Consider the following 20,921-nt stretch of genomic DNA (forward strand, 5'->3'; position numbering starts at 1 on the left):
ATCAAAGGGGACAAAATCTTTGCTTCTTGCATGTGCTGTGAAGTGTTTAAAAAATGGATCAGTAAAAAAACTAAAGTGTGTTTTTCTAGCTGATTTAGTAATCTGTAAATTGAACCTCAGCTCAATGTGCTGCCTGATATATATGACATTTTCCTGTTACATTACAATCTATAATGCTGAATTTCAAGAAACCTGTCAAGAACATGTCCAAGTCATATTTCACACTAAAACCAAAGATTTGTATTACTGTTATGCTATAATGCAATAGATTGTCAAGTACATTATATACACCAATCAGCCACAACATTAAAACCACCTGCCTAATATTGTGTAGGTCCCCCTTGTGTCGCCAAAACAGCGCCAAACATTCTGAGATGATATTATTCTCACCACAATTATACAGAGCGGTTATCTGAGTTACCGTAGACTTTGTCAGTTCGAACCAGTCTGGCCATTCTCTGTTGACATCTCTCATCAACAAGATGTTTACATCCACAGAACTGCCGCTCACTGGATGTTTTTTTTTGTTTTTGGCACCATTTGGAGTAAACTCAGAAATACTCAAACCAGCCCGTCTGGCACCAACAATCATGCTACGTTCCAAATCACTGAGATCAAATTTTCCCCCCATTCTGATGGTTGATGTGAACATTAACTGAAGCTCCTGGCCTGTATCTGCGTGATGTTATGCACTGCTACCACACGATTGGCTGATTAGAAAATCACATGGATGATTGTTGATGCCAGATGGGCTGGTTTGAGTATTTGTGTAACTGCTGATCTCCTGTCTTCACACACAACAGTCTTTAGTGTTTACTCCAAATGGTGCCAAAAATAAAAAACATCCAGTGAGCGACCGTTTTGCAGATGGAAAAGCCTTGTTGATGAGAGATGTCAACAGAGAATGGTCGGACTGGTTCAAACTGACAAAGTCTACAGTAACTCAGATAACTGCTCTGTATAATTGTGGTGAGAATAGTATCATGTCACAATGCTATTCTGAGATGCGGGTGGGTGCAGTTTTGCTGGCAAGAGGGGGACCTACACAATATTAGGCAGGTGGTTTTAATGTTGTGGCTGATATGTATATATCATATATACTATTTTATTATAATATAACATATTATTAGCTATATTATTAAAAGGATATATAATTGAAATTGTGAAGTCATATTATACATCATATTACAAATTATTGGAATGGCTTTAATTAATGCACAAATAATTGTGTCAGACAGAATGATCGTCATTACTGTATTACAGTAATGATGATATCTTTTTGCATTATCTTAATGAAAACTTAATTGTCATAAAATATAATTTCTACATAATTTCTAAATATTTTGGGGTAAAATAGGACCTGGATATTTCTTTGTCAGATTCATCCACACATTTTTTGCAACAAATAAACATATTGTGTTCATTTAAATGCTGTTTCGTGTATTTTCTGCCTGTTTAAATACACCAACATAGTGTATAAATGAAATAACCTTGTTTATTTTAACATATATACCCCTGTTATTCATAAAAGAGAATATTCATAACTTCCATGATTGCATGATCTCTAATATAAGGCATTATATGCTAATAATCAATGCATTTAGTAATTCCGGTGCTTCTTAACACAAAGACAAAACCACACAACAAATTCCTCATGTAATCCATCAGTGCCAACACTCCCTCCTTTCCCACCATCTTCAAAACACAGAGGGAGAGAAGAAAGAAAAAAGGGGACTAAAAAAGAAACGGAAATTTGCAGGCCTGGCTGTGATGTTGCTATGGATACTAGAGGGACTCTTAAGGCTAAAAATCTCAACGATGCTGGTTGTCTGAACTAAAAATACATCCTCCATTCTTTAGTTTGAATCACTTCTACACATACTGTAAATACGCATGATAAATATTTACTACACGTGCACTTACTACACAAGATAGAAAATAGAGATGGGTCAGAATGGTCGACTAATTGATTAGACTTCCAAAAACTGGCTAGTCGATTAGTAAATCTAACCACTAGTCTGTTTTTTTCTTATATAGGTATATATATAGCTCAACTTTTAAAAATGTGTTTTGAGACCCATTTTTTTAATGGAAGAACGTCTCTTATCGAAACAGTGCCTAAGAAATGCACCCGATCAAGGTCAGGTGAACCCGAAACCAGTCTAAATATTAAGGGCTTCCTTAAGACTGATTAATAACCCATCTGATTTTTGTTTGAATACATGATTTGCACATCCCCGGAACACATATATTACTGTGGCTGGTTCTGTAAGCTGCCTGTTGGGGTTTGTCTTACTGCAGTACTCATGCTGAAAGCTCAGTGTGAGCTGTCACACTGCGGCAGAAGGAGAGAGAGTCTCACACACACACACACACACACACACACAAGAATTTGACTGAATGACTGACTGACCCACCGGCAGAACTTGAAATGTGAAAATAAATTCAAGATGACAGGGTATGACAGAAAGTAAACTGAGGATAAGAGGTGACAGGCCGATATTAAACTAGATACACTGAAGCGAGCAGACAGGCGCTAGTGGTAAACTCTATCTAAACTGTCATTATCTTGTTAGGTCCTTCCTATTCATTCTTCTAAAAATCAAAATAGAAAAGTGGGACGAACAGAATTTAGAGTGTTGGCACTGATCTAAATTTTAAAGACCATTACTTAAAAAAGAGTGCTTACCCCTTTAGAGTCAAGGCTACCAGGCTTTGCGTTGAATTTGACTGTCTTTAGACGAGCTCTCTCTTTTCTCTCCACCCTGCCATAACAAAAGAGAGCATATCGCTGAAATGCAATTCACATGGAACAATACTGGGAAATTTACAGTTGAAGTCAGAAGTTTACATACACCTGTGACAAATACATTTAAACTCAGTTTTTCACAATTCCTGGCATTTAATTATTGAAAACATTCCCTGTCTTAGGTCAGTTAGGATCACTACTTTATTTTAAGAATGTAAAATTTCAGAATAATAGTATTGCCTTTAAATTGTTTATCTTGGGTCAAATGTTTTGGGTAGCCTTCCACAAGCGTTTGGCCCATTACTCCAGACAGAACTTGTGTAACTGAGTCAGGTTTGTAGGCCACCTTGTTCGCACATGCATTTTCAGTTCTGCCCACAAATGTTCTATTTGATTGAGGCTTTTGTGATGGCCACTCCAATACCTTGACTTTGTTGTCCTTAAGCCATTTTTCCACAAATTTGGAGGTATGCTTAGGGTCATTGTCCATTTGGAAGACCCATTTTGTGACTGAGCTTTAACTTGCTGGCTGATGTCTTGAGATGTTGCTTCAATATATCCACATAATCTTTCATGATGCCATCTATGTTGTGAAGTGCACCAGTCCCTCCTGCAGCAAAGCACCCCCACAACATGATGCTGCAACCCCCATGTTTCACGGTTGGGATGGACCCTTTTTCCTCCAAACATAACGATGGTCATTATGTCGATATAGGACTCGTTACTTGTCTACTTGTTTCTTCCAGCATCTTCACAAGGCCCTTTGCTGTTGTTCAGGTATTGATTTGCACTTTTCGCACCAAACTACGTTCATCTCTAGGAGACAGAATGCATCTCCTTCCTGAGTGATATGATGGCTGCATGGTCCCTTGGTGTTTATACTTGCGTACTATTGTTTGTACAGATGAACGTGGTACCTTCAGGCATTTGGAAATTGCTCCTTAGGACGAACCAGACTTGTGGAGGTCCACACTTTTTTTTCTGAAGTCTTATTTCTTTTGATTTTCTCATGATGTCAAGCAAAGAGGCACTGATTTTGAAGGCAGTCCTTAAAATACATCCACAGGTACACCTCCTATCAGAAGCTAATTGGCAAAATGCTGTGATTTTCAACGTGATTATCTGGAATTTTCCAAGCTGTTTAAAGGCACAGTTAACTTACACAGTTAACCGGCTACAACTGTGAAAAGTGAAACAATCTGTCTGTAAACAATTGTTGGAAAAATTACTCATGTCATTCACAAAGTAGATGCCTAAACTATAGTTTGCTAATATGAAATCTGTGGAGTGGTTAAAAAATGAGTTTTAATGACTTCAACCTAAGTGTATATAAATATCTGACTTCAACTGTACAGGGCCATATTCTCCTATATAGCAAATATATAGGAGAATATATATTCCCCCCCCACATGAAGTCCAGTAATGATGAATCAAACACCATGATTTAGTTTAACTGGATCAATTTCTACCCAATTTTTGGAATTTAGAATTAAACAGACTGTTGTTAATATACCTTTAAGACTTAAATATGTAAATTACTACTGTTACGATTGGCTAACCTTGTGGATTTGAAAACAACAGTGTAGCTCACACAGTTGTACATCATGGAGGGTATCAAATGATATACTATAAACATCAGATACTGTTTTCTAATGTGATCATGTTTGTGACGTCAATATTGTGATGATCTGAATCACCCATTGTACATTATGAACATTAGAGTATGTCAACATGGCAGTGTTAGAATTTCACTTTTACATTAGGGGGCATCGATTTTCTTTTACAGGGGCATCTTTTAACTTTAAGAGGCCAATTTTTTTCTGGACTGACTTTTTCAAACTGTCTCTTATTTGTTTTGTTTTTTTCAAACACAAAAATAGAATAAATGTATAAATCACTGAGAATGTATTACCTCTTACCCTTAAGGACTATATCAGCTGTTACACATAATAATACAATTAAAAAAACCATTGCAACCTTTGGTGGCATTTTTGCCCCAGACCCCCCTTTAATTATTTAACTTGCTACATAGTCTATTTTAATGATATACATGTATACACAGTGGAAAGAAAAATGATGTGAACCCTTTGGAATGACCTGCATTTATGTTAAATTTGTCTTAAAATCTGGATAGATATTTCTCTAAGTTACAATAATGAACAAACTCAATCTGTTTTAACTAATAATGCACAAATTATTGCACTGTTCTCGTACTTATTAATTGTACTTGTTAAAAATTAATTTAACTAAGCCACTTTTGAGAGTCACAATGATCATAAATCTCTTGACCACAGGTATATTCTTTATTACTGTAAGTGACTCAGTGTCGAACCCACCTCTTCTTGCTGGGGATGACGCCCATCTCTTCACTGTCCCCTTCAGGCGTTACTCTCCTGGCCTGCCACCACTCATCGTCCGAAGCGTTGATGACGTGGAGGATGTCTCCATATCGGAAACTCAGGCCCTGACTGGGCAGACCGCTGTCCTTCGCTCTTTCATAGTCAAACAGAGCCCTGTGGACGGACACACACACACACACACACACACACACACACACACACACACACACACACACACGTAATGTCAGTTTTATAGACCTGACAGATTCTAGCAAAAATTTGCATCCATCTGTCACTAAGGCAGTCCTGAATTGGCAGTAATGACTGACTGTCTCAAAGCAGATTGTGTCAAAGAGTAAGAGAGACATATGGCTGTGAGAAAAATAGAATAAGTGGCATTAGTTTTTGACAAATGACCAACAAGTTTTATAGAAAAGCACACAACTGTGTGTATGTGTCTGAAGAATGATGCTATGATGTTCAGTAAATGATGTAAATGTGATGAATGGAGGAAAATGAAAACAGAACATTTAGTTCCATCACCACAGAAACCCACAGACAGTTGCCATCAGCCTTTCAGCCAAGTCTGAAGGGGCTTACATCATATTTGATTACTGCCAACACTATACTTTATTAATATTTCAGTGGATGTCTAGTGCACCATTCTCTGATTTAACATTTAAATTAAACGAAAATCATAAACATGTCAGAGCAAAGGCCTTAAGGTTTTTATCTGGTTCACAACATTTCCTGATCCCATTAATAAAATAAAATATAAATAAGATAGATAAATAAATACAAGTAAATAGTTAATGTTAAATTAATTTTTCTTATAATTATTAATAATAATTGTATTATTAATTCTCACCTTCATTTGTTGTTCTCTCTCTACTATATTATAAAAAAAATATATATAAAATGGCAAAGATAATTCATACAAATAATAATAATATATGAAGTAATATAATAATAATAAAACATATAGTCAATGCTGAATGAATGCTGGAAGTAAGTTTCATTAATTTGTATTATTTATTAATATTAATATAATTAATACTTATATTATTAATACTAAGTTTATGTTTGAATCTATAGTAGTTGGCAACATTTTCTGAACCCACTGCCCATTCTTCTCCTCATTATTTACTGTGCTTTCTCTCAAGGATATTATTAATAAAAGATACAATTCCTAAGATAAAATACAAATTCTAAAATAAAAATATAGTTAATGCAGAATTAGTTTTTTCAAGGAATATTCCAGGTTCAACACAAGTTAAGCTGTATTGGCAGCATTTGTTGCATAATGTTGATTACCACAAACATTATTGACTTGCCCCTCCTATTCTTTTTTTTAAAGAGCCACAAATGCTGTTGCTTGAGCTTAACTTGTATTGAACACAGACTATTCAATAAAATACAGTAAAGTATTTTTTCATGTTTAAAATACTTCATCCTATGCCGATTTAGGTATTTCGTAATCCCGTTTTGGTGCCATTAGAATCCAAGAAATTACACACTTAAAAAAAAAATATGCGTTTTCACCCAATATAAAAACATTCACTAACAGCAAAGCACATATAAGAAATGTGAAGCTCTTTCACTGGGCTACAATTTTCATCTTTCAAAAACGTTTACAGTTTACTACGCACGCGCTCCTGCCGTCTGGAGTGGGTGAATCACTCTGCGGCAACCAGAGAAACCTCTCATTCATCCTCATATGGTGGAGTGCTATCCAGAGAAACAGAGTACTGCTACAAGAATAACTGTGATTCATACATTCATCCTTAGAAAGAGACACAAAACACAGTCCACTCTATTTAAAGAGCACGTTTAAAACTGAGAATACAGTCACAAAGACCAGAACAAAGGCAAAGTGAATAGAAAATCAATGCACTTATGTGTGAAACCAAGTTGAAATCTGAAACATCTAAGGGAAGTGTGTGGATTGAAGTCAACTATAAGTCTCGCTGTTTAACTTATTTACAAGTGAGGAAACAGTAAAAGGATGTGCGATTGCATAAACGCATTTGCACAGCACACAAAAGAACAGGCAAGCTGTCGCAGTGTCCCACAGGTCTCACTGAGTACACAATGCCAGAGATAACCGCAATAATTAAACATGTTCCTCCAGGTGCTTTTACTAACTGCAAGCCAAGCAGAAAAACCTCAGGCCTCCGACCTATGTTGTCCAGGAGTTTGTGCTGGTTTGTCCATAATGTGTGAGAAAAATAGTATGCATGATATTATAGACAACATGTTGTTTATAAAATGAAATGTGGATTTAATATTGTCATTGTTTTTTGCATTAAAGTGACAGAGCATCCTTTCTCTACCTATTAATATTAGATGTCATGTATAAACATCAAGAGAGACATTTTCAATTAAAGTTGAATAAAAATTTGACCGTAGAATTTAGACCAAAGATTTCTGTCCAGTCTTTAGAAAGCAGAATGTAATAATGATTAACATATTAACAAATTAATTCTGTGGAAGTTCTGTTCAAATCTCTAAACACCAAGCAGCCAATATAAACAGGCATTTATTCGAGCCATTTCCCCTTTCAGAATATGTGGCTCTTAAATGATATGCCACAATGAGACCACAGACTAAACAGCACTTATGCATATTCACTGTTAATAAAAGCTCTCAAATAAGAAGAGGCTCTCCTGAATAAATGTGTGAGAGTTTGGGAGTGGGAGAAAGATAGATAGGTGTAAAACTAGTTCAGCAGCACATTTATCTGCTCACTGCTCACATAAACTCTTCTTTCTACTGCTCTTTGTAGCCATGACAACACATTTGTTGTGGTGAGAAGTCTATGATGCAGACACAATAAATGAGATTTAGACACAAAACACAAAATGGGGCTGAGGCCAGTGGAGGGGATAATGATATCACTTCTGGTGGGTGACACATTTCCGCACTAATTTCTCCATGGGTTAGACAGCCAAATATAATGCTGCGCTGTGTTTTACCAGAGACATTTGTCCATTTAAATTTGAACCTAATGTTTAACCTTTGAAACGAAAGGATTGGTAACATACAAGCAACCAATCCTTTCAAGCCATCACAAAATGACCCATCCAGCATCCAAATATGTAGTGCATTATAAAAGCACTCTTAATGGATTTTGCATTTTGCCTTATAATACATGTTACAATGTTTTCATATTATAATATTTACCTATACATGGTTATACTGCATATAAGTACATAATCAACACCAAATGTCATGTATTACAGTATACCATACACTACAGTATAGTGGCTAATAATACATATTACCATGTTCTCGTATTATAATTAGGGCAGTCAATTGATCATTTTTTTAATTGAATGAATTACATGGTGTGCCAATTAATTAATCTAATTAATTGCATATATCATAGATGGGCTGGTTTGAGTATTTCTGTAACTGCTGATCTCCTGGGATTTTCACATTTGTCTCTATTTACTCAGAATGGTGCAAAAAAACATCCAGTGAGCGGCAGTTCTGTGAATGGAAATGTCTTGTTGATGAGAGAGGTCAACAGAGAATGGTCAGACTGGTTTGAACTGACAAAGTCTATGGTAACTCAGATAACCACTCTGTATAATTGTGGTGAGAAGAATATCATCTCAGAATGTTATTCTGAGATGTGGGTCGGTGTTGTTTTGGCAGCACGAGGGGGACCTACACAATATTAGACAGGTGGTTTTAATGTTGTGGCTGATCGGTGTATGTGTACAGTATGCTTGTTTACCTGTTTTTGTGTTGGTGTGAAAAACACAATTGTAATCAGCTTTGATAGTAAAACTATTGTGTATTTGGATGCTTGTTGTTTTTGTTCGTTGTGCATATACAGGTTTGCTTGTGTGTTGCATCATGCATGTATATGTGTGCATGTACAATATGTGTGTGTTTACATAACTTTACAGCGAGTGGATTATTTCTACCTCCCTCCTTGTGCTTGGATGAATTGAGTATCCTTTATCACTTGTGCATCTGTAACACTATTGCATTGTGTTTGTGTTTTATTGTGTATATTGTATACAGTACATAAAAAACATAAAAAAGATGTTTGCTTAGCAACGTCTTTTTCATGATGACATTCCGCAAATGTTTCCACCTTGTGAGCGATAATTTCCTCTGTCAGACGGGAATGAGTGCTGTTTTTATATCTGTCCAAAGCCGATCCCCTATCCTCACAAGCAAAATGCAAAGGAACACACGGGGGAGGTGTGCGAGGAGATTTGAGGAGGATATGTCACCGGCCCAGCTAATAATAAAAACGAAACACCACACCACACAACCTCTACACCCCCAAACAACTTTTGAGGGGGCCCTTGGAGATAATTGGCCCGCAATGCCTTTACCAGTCATAATCCATCCCTGCTGTGAGCGCATGAAAATGTAAACACTTCAATTTTGTTTTCAATTTGGATAAACAACTGCACTCTGCTGCATCCATAGTAATGCCACTCACTCATATGCCGTCACCTCCATACGTGTCCTCTATGCCATGGTGGTTTGTCAGAGCGCATGCTCATTAGCTGACACAGCAACACAAATAACAGTACTAACATAGGAATGTAATACATTTTAAAATGCATTCTACTTAATTAATATTATTGTCTTAGCAATAAATGTGTAATCCAAGTAGATTTTTTATTCATGTCTGTGCTGTAATCAGATTACTTAATTTTAAAGTAACATGTTACATCAGTACATTACCTCAAAGTGTAATTGTAACATTTTACTTTGGAATGCGTTACACCCAGCACTGGCAATGAGTGCATTCCTGCATGAATTAATGGTATAAACATGCATTATGCCAGAAGAAATTTGATATTCAGATAACTGATTTTCACTTACAGCTTTTATGTCTTAAGAACATAATATGCTCTTTAAAAGTGATTTGATGTTTCAAATGATTGTATTGTACATAATGAAGTTAGACGATAAACAAATATATATATATATTTTTATTAAGTTAATATATTTACCGCTGCTAGTGTAAAACATACATAACTGTGTCATAGCGGTGGTAATTTGCCATTACGTGTCATTAAATTAAAGGACAAACCTTGCTGAATACAAAGAAATGATCTACAGTGTTCGTATGACCTTAAAAGTTTTTGGTTAACCTTATTAAAATGTGAAACACAAATCATACATTCTCACACACACACACACACACACACACACACACACACACGCACACACACACGCACACACACACGCACACACACACGCACACACACACACACACACACACACACACACACACACACACACGACTAAGAAAAAAGCACAGAAAGAACTCAAATAAACTTTTCCCAATTTTTTGCCACTGGTAAAACGTCTACTATATACTGTATATTTTGCTGGCATATTTTTATTCCATCATGGTACATGGAAACATTAGATTGGCCGTCAATGGAGAAAGACGCTTTTTGGAACCATATGGATTAGTAAGAGAGATGCTAAGCAGACAAATCTTCAATCATTGAGTTTCCCTCTCTACTAAACTAGCAAAAAAGTTGCAAAAAGCAAATAAATATAATTTACTGTTCTGTAAGTGTTAGGCACGATCGACATATTGTTTTATCGGCATCAATATATTAACATTAGCCTATTTTTTAATTTAGAAGCCTAATTTACATGCTTTCCAAATTCACTGCCATTTGGCTTGTAGTCTGGCTTAAATACCTAGGGAGACCACAAAAGGGTGATATTACATTTACTGCAGCCAGTCATGGGTAGGACAAGGCAAACAAGTCTGTATGTAGCTTTGAAGAGGTTTCTTACAAAATATCAAACCACAAAAAGATATACTTATAACTGAAAATACATTGTGTAGGCTATATGTAATTTACACATACACAATATATCATCCAGTGATGCTAGAGTAAATAATCTTTGTTCTTTGATAATGATTTGGATTGAATTTAAATGGAAAACTATTTGCGTTACGCTGCAGAATTTTGAGCAGCCTCCGGAGACCTCTGGGAGTCGTAGGTGTGTCGTATATGCGCATACCTTTGAAAAAAATAGGTGTGCGACCCCCTTTAATTTACCCTGCCACTCACTCTATAAAGTTGTGTTGAGAAATATGTTTGAATTGACAAAGACTATTGTGAAAATAGGAGCCCTACTTAAATCTTAAAAAATGCTGATACATCCATAATCATTGGGAAAACTTTCTGATTGTCGATGTGTGAAAAATGCATTGATCCCAAGCCTATTAAGTCTCCATTATGCTGTTAAAATAAACAACAATGTTCATGCACATAATGCCCATAAATGTATACGTTTAATCCAGTCTGATCTCATGAAAATTGCATGACTGTGGCGACAATATTTGCGAAATGACATTGTGGTTCAATGCACATTGAAGTGAAATATCCACTGAGTAGCACTAAAAGTGAGTTAAATGTTTTCCAAAACAGATGAGGTTTGTACGGTGGATGCTGTATTGAGTTTTAAATCAACAAATCCGACCTTCCTACCTTAACCTAACCAATAGTTTAATAAAAAGCAAATGTCATATTAAAAAAAAAGCAATTGCTGAAGCAACCACATCATTTTTTTAACGCACGTGTGCTCTTCAGGATGTGTGCCCCAGTTCTTTACAACTTGATCACACTTGAACAAGCTTATAAATGCAGTTGGTTATGTAATGCAAACATTAAAATGTATTGCCTTACAAGTCATGTGCTTTAGTAAAATTGTTTAGATTGCAAAAAGTACGATTTTACAAATCTGCCATTTAACTTGTGATTTGTGTAAAAGTAATAAAAGTAATTGATGTTGTAGCACCTCTAGTATTCATTTCATATGTACAACAGTCATGCAAAAATAATTTAGCAAAAATGATGGTATAGTAACGTGATTCTATGAGATCAGGTTGGTTTATACACATCTATGTGGTTCAATACAGGGTTTACATGGTTGAAATATACATTAGTAAAACTGAAGGACTGAATGTTTTAGTTTGAGATTGATTGTGTGTGTCTTCCAGTAGAAGCAGCAGGGCTGAATCTCTGTGTGTAAGTGCGTTTGAGTGTGTAATATACATTGCTCAGCATGAAAAAGTGTACATTCATGGGTGGTGAACCTTATGGACAGCATTTCCCCACTACAGCAGATGTCTGTAACATAATTTGTTAAAAGTGAGTGCTGCCTCAGTCCTCAGAAAACCTGAGTGTAGCATTTGATAAGCAGAGAGATAAAAGCTGAAGTCACCAGAATATCACAGGGACAAAGCATTACATCTACAATACACAAACTACAAGAAAGTGTCAGAGTACTACCACAGGAGCAGATAAGATGGCACTTTTGCTTGTTGTAGAGGAAGGTGGCTTTTAAAAGCCCCCGGAGAGTAGAGCTGAGTGCCATGTGTATGTGCAGATCAGTGGCCTCATAAGTGTAAGAGCTGGGCTTTTGAAATAACAGAACCATAGCTGAGATTTAATAAACTTCACACTTCAAAACTTAAAATTGGCAATTTTATGAGATAACTACATATTTTAATTTTCTGAAGAAAATATGTGTTTCTATGAGGATGCTAAAATGAGTGTTTTTTTAGCACATTGCTATGCAGTTTCTAGGGTGTTGTGGGTGGTTACTATGATGTTTGCCAAAGTCAAAATAGCCCACATCCAAGTCTCTATGATATTCTGGTCCCTCGATATGGACTGGGTCCTCAATGTTTAATACATATTACCATGTTCTCATATTACAATTAGGGCAGTAATTGAAAATGATGATCTCACCGTTTTATAGTCTGTATTACTGTTTTAATGTTAAATAGTGCAAAGTTGTATGGACTACTTTCATGATACTTTTATGGTTATTTTTCGTGGGGGGTTTATAAACGTGACAGACCATGGACATTATAACCTACCTTGTTATGGAAAAAGCTGTGTAACAATTCTTAAAGAATTTATACTTTTGCGTCCCACAGGAAGAAAAACCAAAAAACATCATACAGTTTTTAAATGACCTGAGAGTCAAGCCATTGAATCAATAACATGCAAAGATAAATAAATCAAACCAGAATATTTTGCAGTTTATATTCTGAATTTTCAATTTGTACTGCACAAATAACATAGACATTGTACTTTTTCATGCATAATGACTGAGAAAGAGCAGTGTACGATTTATAATCACAAAGAGTGAGGAAGGGGGGTTGTTATGGTTACATGTAAATCCTACTGCAGAGAGAGAGAGAGAGAGAGAGAGAGAGAGAGAGAGAGAGAGAGAGAGAGACATTGAGGATGGTAAAGTGCGCACACAAAAACAAACATACACTTCCGCTTTAGAGAAATTGTGATGTTGATTTGTTGTGACAGAAACACTGAAAGATGCTGATTGAGGGAAATCACTCAATAACTGACTCATCCGATACTAATTGAGTTAGTGTGAGTGAATGCAGTTGTGGATGCATTGCATTTATATTGGTGCTTTTATATTGATGAGAATGCAGCCAACAGCGATAACACCTCTGCATTCATAACAACTCTAATGCATCTCTATGCTCAACAGAGGCAACCTGAAAATGTAAGCGCAATGTTGTTCTAGCAGGAAGACTCGCAGCTGTACATCATCACACCATTATCTAGGTAACTCCTAGCCAATCATGTGTCAGCCATTGCTTTATAAGTCTGCTTATATTACTGCCAACACAGCAACCTCCACCACCCCACCGCCACCAGTTAATTCCTGTCCTGCACAGGGGTATTCTCCTCGCCCCTGCCTCCTATTTCTGGCAGGATCTGACGGTTCCGAGTACAATCTTTTCTAACCACCAGACGGGGCCTTCGCCAAAGAGAGACATTACATTTCTGTTTTATATTCATAAAATAAATGTAATCTTAAACTTTACTCAATTCTGTGAGTCTTCCTGATAAAAATGTAAGTTCCCTCAAAATTATCTTATATAACAGACTGAAGGCAAAATCCGCTTGCCCTTGCTGCTTTTTCAGCTACACTTGTATCTCTTTCCTCAACTGTAGAATTCTACATTCCTATGTTGGATTCTCATTGATAGCGTACAGTATATTAAAGGCCTTATATACTGTATATTTCAAATTTTGCTAGTCTGCATATTATTCTTGTACTAAAACACTTTTACCTTAATTTAGTTTTAAATGACCACCCTCTCTCTGGCCCTAAACAGGCAGTTTTTGCTACTGCACCTTTACAATAATATATGTAAAGGACCTCTGTGATGATTGGCAAACCTCTTTTCCTTAGAAATGTATATGTATATATGAGGGCTTATACGTTAATCATGGTCATGGTTGTGACGTCAAAGACTGAGGTTTTCAACCTGAGTGTACGTGGTGGCGTAGTGGCTAAAGCACAGGGCTGTTAAGGTCAGAAGGTCGCTGGTTCAAACCCCACGGCCACCACCATTGTGCCCTTGAGCAAGGCACTTAACTCCAGGTTGCTCCGGGGGATTGTCCCTGTAATAATTTTGGATAAAAGCGTCTGCCAAATGCATAAATGTAAATGAGTGTAACCTAATGTTTTCAAGTTTATTTAGACATGTTAAATAATATTTTTTACTTGAATCAAACCAGTTAAACTAGATGTTACCAGATGAAGCATATTTTTATGTTAAAATGTTTTCAGTGTACTTTTAATAAGTAAGTTGGGTCAACTGGAATGTTAGAAAATGTCTACATAGTACAATTAAATCTTTCATTTCAAAAGAGCAAAACATTCTGTTTTCCATGTTCAAATCCAACATCAGTAAAACCACATGCTTCCAAAGTGGCTGTGAATTTGGTAAACCAATCTATGGCGCTGCGTCCCTGCTTGAGTTGTTTTTTTAGTATCTGTGCTCTGCAGTAAGTGAACGAGTCCATATAAAGTCTTATTTCCTGTGTCTCAGCTCTTTGCAGCTTCCATTCTGCAAACCTTCTCGTCTTGTACTGTCACAATACAATTATACAGCACCCACAGAGGGGTCCTTTGGCATTAGACTGCTGCTGGGAAGCAGATATTGGCAACTTTTAAAGCTGTGGGAGCGTTTCATGCTGTACATCATGAGGAGTGGAGGTGGATGTGTATAATCAGTGACTGGAGAGCTATTTATCACAATGGATCTTTACAGGTGTGCTAGTTCTGTGAAAATCTAACATATGATAATGAAGCCAAAGCAGAGATCTACAGCTTCTTGATGAAGAATTACTTTTTAGTCCTGTTGATTGAACTGTGAAATAGAACTGGGAGAATTATAGCAGCTGTTCAAGAAGACCAGCCAAACAGTGCAGATGTATTGGATGTTTAGAGTAAACCTGGGAGCTGGGATGCATCATGCAGGTCATATGATCATACTTCTTAATGATTCCTTGAGCTGCTGATGTCAGTAGTGTGGGGGAGGTAAAATATTTAGTAGGTTCAGGAAAGAGGATGTTTGTAGATCTGATGGGCACAGCTTTTGAATATTATCATGTTGGCTACTTTGTTTTAATGAACTAAGCTTAAAAAAAAGTTTCATGTTGGCTTTAAAAAGCAAAGAAGGATTTGTTAGAATGTGTTATGAATCAATAGTGCTTCCAAATATCATTTGCACAGTAAGGCTGCAACTGTAGCTAATATATGATCCTCCAATCCTGTCGGATCTACAGTAAGATCTAAGCACACACTGCAGGTGCCTTTTTAAGTGAACGCAAGTCAGTGTGTGTATATGTGATCTGATGAATCCTGACTGAACTCACTCAGATCCCTGCTGTTCACTTGCAAAGCCCTGAAGTGTGTGTGTGTGTGTGTGTGTGTGTGTTTGTGTGATTGTGTCAAACAAACATATCGCTGCAGGCTAGAAACATGTCTTGTAGCCCAGAGAGACTAGTCTCACGTTCACATCAATACAACATTAGTGACCCACTACAAGACTGTTAAAAAGCATGTCTGGAGAATTGCACTTAGTTTGATGGTCAATCCAATATTTTCATGTTCAGAGCACTGTTGGTGTATTAGATTCCCATCTGTGTTGTGAGTTAGTGTATGAAATTGTGTTTGTTTGTTTGAAGTAGCGGTTGGCAAATACCATTATATTACACCAAATCCATTTTGAACATTTATCGTACAGAATAATTTACTTGAAATTCACAAAAGATATTTGAACACAAAAAAATACACATTTTCCATTGAATACACCGCTGGTAGATTTTGTAACTGACACAAGAAAATATTAATGCTTCTTTTAACTGACCATACAAAAGTCTGAAAATGCCAAAATATCATCCAATTTATCAGCCTATCCGATATATTGATCTATCACTAGGTTAGACAGATGATCTTTACCTGACATAGAGTGAACGTTTCTGATTGGTTCTGAGGGATCCGGATCCGGAACTTATGCTGTGGTTCATCATCTGTTCTCGCAAGTCATGAATTTTTGCCTCGAAACGCCCGTATTCTGTGAACACAAACAAACAATACAAGAAAATGTTATTACAGTTCAATAACCCTGAAATCAAACTTCCTAAAAGCATTAGAATAGAAGACAATGCATGCAAACAAACAAATTCAAACCCAAAAATTTAATAAAGGTCTCTCCCTAGGAAATACTATCCGTCCATTAAGGACGTGGTATTGTAGAAACTTGGTGTCTGAGATGACATCTAACATCAATACAAGCAACCCAGTTGATGGATGCGCAAGGTCACATGGTCAATACAGGAAAGGTGAGAGAGAGAGAGAGAGAGAGAGAGAGAGAGAGAAAGAGATATTTTTTCTTCTGTAGTGCACATATGCAACATCCGATAACATTGCACTCCTGTTATTATCAAAATATCTTTTCAAATCAATATTAAAATCTGCACAATTATACAATTCTGATAAAATGTAATGGAATCCATATACCAGACAAAGGACCACAGATTTATTCTATATATTAAACTAGGGGACAATTCTATAGCTGTTAAGATTTTTTTTGTAAGCTTCTATAGTCTTACAAAGGCCATCTCAAGCTTTTCATGGTTGACCTTAAATTTACTGTAGTGGTACAACCCTCTTGATATCTTATTAGAGCAGACCAATTGAACATGACATTACCAAGCTTTAACTTCATCAGATTTCCATCCATCATAAAACCCTCTCAATTACTGGATGTTAGAGGTTGCAGTAAAAATATGTAAACACTTGGGATTTTCCTGGGTTTCTGCATAATCTGATCATTACATGTGATCTTATTTTCAACTATGTCACAACAATATACAAACACTGTCTTTATTGAAAACACCATGTAAACATACACAGTGAGGCAATGGAAAAAGTATGTGAACCCTTTTATAACTGATTTAATAACTGGTTAAACCTAGTTTGGCAGTAATAAGCAAACATTTCCAGTAATTCAAATCAAGTCAAATGATATGACTAATTAACGCTGAAATCCAGGTAAAAAAAAATATATATTTTACTGAGAATAATTAAAATATACAATTCTAAAATCTTTTGAGTACAGCTGACTTTTGGATCCTCTAAACCACAGATGCAGTCCTTTTTAAGAAATGTGATGAAGCAAAAACCCAGACTCATGAGCTTTGAAACATAGATTTGTACTTCACACAGAATATTAGCTCTTTCAGTATGTAATTCGCTGCACAGCATGGCAGTTTGTTGGGAGTGCTGTAGACCTCAGCCCTGTTTCAGCAGAGAACTACATCTGCTCAGGCCGCAGCTGAGATTCGCACACACACACACACACACACACACACACACACACACACACACACACACACACACACACACACACACACACACACACACACACACACACACACACTGTGTGCTGAACCTGAGCACTCAGCCTAAACCCCAGCTTGAACAACGTCAGATCAACCAGACCAGCATGACGCCCCAACAGGACATCTACGGTACTCCACCTAGGCATGATGTTGTGGCTGCTTTCTCCTTTTTAATTAGTCCTCTATTTGTTTTTGTTTCATACATTTTAAATAAAACTTGTCTGTGCCTACTGCATATAGTATGCAAATAAAATAATTTGGGATACACTGATATTAAAATTCTGGCCAATATACATACAACGATAATTATTTTTGTGTTACAGCAGATTACTGAAAAATGGCCGATATTTAAAATCTGTTGCTAAAAATAACAATAAAACACACTTCAAACTAAAATTAAGTTTAATATGCTACAGTTCAATTTAGGCATCACAACATCATAATGTGCAGTATTAAATATAGAGATTAATTTTGTGAAAACAAGATTATATTTAAGACTGTTACTAAGTTATTAGTGCTATAAAAAAAATTAGGTTAGAGCTAGAAGACAGCAAAAGTAATATAATAAAAAAAATCATTTAATGCAATTCATTTGATTAAAAATAACGCATTAAAAAAACTTAACACAATTAATCATGTCCCTGACCCATACCTAAATTCCATAATAAAAGTGCATGTTTTCCTCTCAGCTTGATGTATATGTAACTTTATGTTTTTACAAGCTGCATCAGCAGAGGGCAGTTAGTATTTAGTGCTCCCTGACAAACCTCACAAGCAGTACAGCCACAGAATGAGAGCCACTCAAACAGAACGTGTTCTTGTCAACTGGACAAAGCAGAACATAATACTTTTAACTTGACATAGCATCCTTTAAAAGGGGCATTTATGATGCTGAAAACAAGTGAGACACTCCAAAAGCATCTGTTGTCAATTATAAATAGCCCAGAAGAACAGGACAGACTGACAAACTCAAAAGCAATATATATTGCTGAGGACTGTATCCTTGTTCAATAAAATTTGAATAAAACAAACAGTAGTTTATTGACTTCTAAAGCCACTTTTTGTATTGTATAATTATTGCTTTAACTGTCTGCCACAATAATGCAATATATAATATAATACATCATTATTTGAATTAATTATGTTTTATTTACTGTCACTGAGCACTTTATTTGGAACGCTATGATCCTAATAAAGTGCCTGAAGTGGGCTTATACTGTTGCAGACCAACCACCTCAAATTGCACAGAGTGGTTATCTGAGTTACCATAGCCTTTCTGTCAGCTCGAACCAGTCTGGGCTGCATTTCCCAAATCAACCATTGTAAGCTTAAGTAGAACGTAGATGCCATTGGCACCAATGGTTTCTACAATCTACTTAGGATTACGATGCCTTTGGGCAATGCAGCCCTGGCTATTCTCTGTGGACCTCTCCCATCAACAAGGCATTTCCATCTACAGACCTGCTGCTCAATGGATGTTATTTTTTTTTTGCACCATTCTGAGTAAACTCTAGAGACTGTCGTGTGTGAAAATCCCAGGAGATCCACAGTTACAGAAACACTCAAATCAGTTAATATGAACATTAACTGAAGTTCCTGACACACATATGCATTATGTTATGCATAAATATGTACAGGTGTACAGGTGTTCCTAATAAAGTGCTCCTAATAAACAGAAATGGTCCCAATTTATTGTGCATTTCTAGAAATAATCAAATAAACCAGTTGGTTATGATGTTTTAGCTGGGCATGAGGATCCTTAAAGGTTCATTTGATGAAAAAGACTGATTTGAGAGCCCGTCTGTCCTTGCAGGAAACTCAAAGGTCAAATGACAAGTAAATTTTGTCATTAGGCTGCAGGCTGGGAGAGGTAGAACAAGGACAATTACAGTGAAGATACAATCAGCTGTGTGCATTTTATAGAGAGATGAACTAACAAATATATCAGCATCCCACTGTATAAAGTATTCCAGGCATTATTCAAATCACTCCCACCTCTTGAAACTAAGCTCTACCTCTCTCTCTCTCTCTCTCTCTCTCTATACCTCTTTCTCTCACCCTCCATCTCTATCTCTCTCTCTCTCTCTCTCTCTCTCTGAAGGGCTCAATGTTATTCCAAGACAAAGAAACCTCAAAACAATAAAAAATTAAACCTCTCGCTAAACAAACAAATACTGTTTCTCCAGAGAAAGTATATATAGAAAGAGAGAGGAACAGATTAAAAAGCCTCAGAGTGGTGCATAGCTCAGACAGAGGATAAACTCGAAAACCCGAATCAATCCAGCAGTGAGCACTCAGCCCGAACAAATCCACTCAAATGAAAAGAGACTGCAATGCCCACAACCCATGACTTTAGGATTTGGGGGGGATAATCAGGAATATCATATAAATATTTGATTTTCTTTTCTGTATAAAGATTGGACAAAGTTGTCTCAAAGTGTACAGAAAAACTGTTCATAATTGCAACTATGTCAAAATATCATATTGTGCATAGAGTAAAATAATGTTTTGTCAGGTCACTTAAAAAATGTATGTGGTAACATCTAAATGAACTGTTTATGTTAATGTAAAAAAATATATAATTGAAAAAATCTGATGACATTTGGTCAAACCAAACAAATGTCAAAATGAATTGTTACATCAAATAGAAAAAGGTAACAACTGTTACATATCCACTTTTTACAATGCAGTTTGAATATAAATTCCCCTTTCTGAAGTATACCATACATGGAATCCTAACCAAATCTAACCCCAAACCTTCTAAAAACACAATGCTTTCCACACACACACACACACACACACACACACACACACGTGCTTACAAACACAGTCTCCCTTGAACAAAAAGAAATCAGTAATACAGCATAGATACTGAAACGATGATGGGTGTGATGAAAAGAAGGACTAGAGAATGAATAAAAGCATGAATGAAAGAAAGATAATTCAAAACCAGAGTCTCACTCTTGAAGATGCTCGCAGTCTGCAGCAGCGTGAGATATTGACCGCTCCCTACACACAAGCAAAGACTGCCAATCTACCATCTCCTCTCTTCTCTCTCTCACACACACACGCTGTCCTCCAGACCCGTTC

The 20,921-nt window shown here is 36.4% G+C and overlaps 1 protein-coding gene across 18 annotated transcripts in view; it reads right to left on the minus strand.

Moving 5' to 3' along the window:
- The window catches only part of LOC127637071 (disks large homolog 2-like), a 252,995-nt gene that overhangs the window by 15,325 nt on the left and 216,749 nt on the right, over positions 1 to 20,921 (minus strand). For 17 of the 18 annotated variants that reach the window (XM_052117936.1, XM_052117933.1, XM_052117928.1 and 14 more), the window contains 3 exons: positions 16,387 to 16,501; positions 5,086 to 5,262; positions 2,690 to 2,765 (listed from right to left, as the gene is read on the minus strand). In XM_052117936.1, coding sequence (XP_051973896.1) covers positions 2,690 to 2,765; positions 5,086 to 5,262; positions 16,387 to 16,501 — 368 coding nt within the window. Of the gene's footprint in view, positions 1 to 2,689; positions 2,766 to 5,085; positions 5,263 to 16,386; positions 16,502 to 20,792; positions 20,892 to 20,921 lie in introns of those variants that run through there. The other variant, XM_052117945.1, reaches the window with a different exon arrangement.

The sequence above is a fragment of the Xyrauchen texanus genome, chromosome 44 (assembly GCF_025860055.1).
Source record: "Xyrauchen texanus isolate HMW12.3.18 chromosome 44, RBS_HiC_50CHRs, whole genome shotgun sequence".
Classification (NCBI taxonomy): Eukaryota; Metazoa; Chordata; class Actinopteri; order Cypriniformes; family Catostomidae; genus Xyrauchen; species Xyrauchen texanus.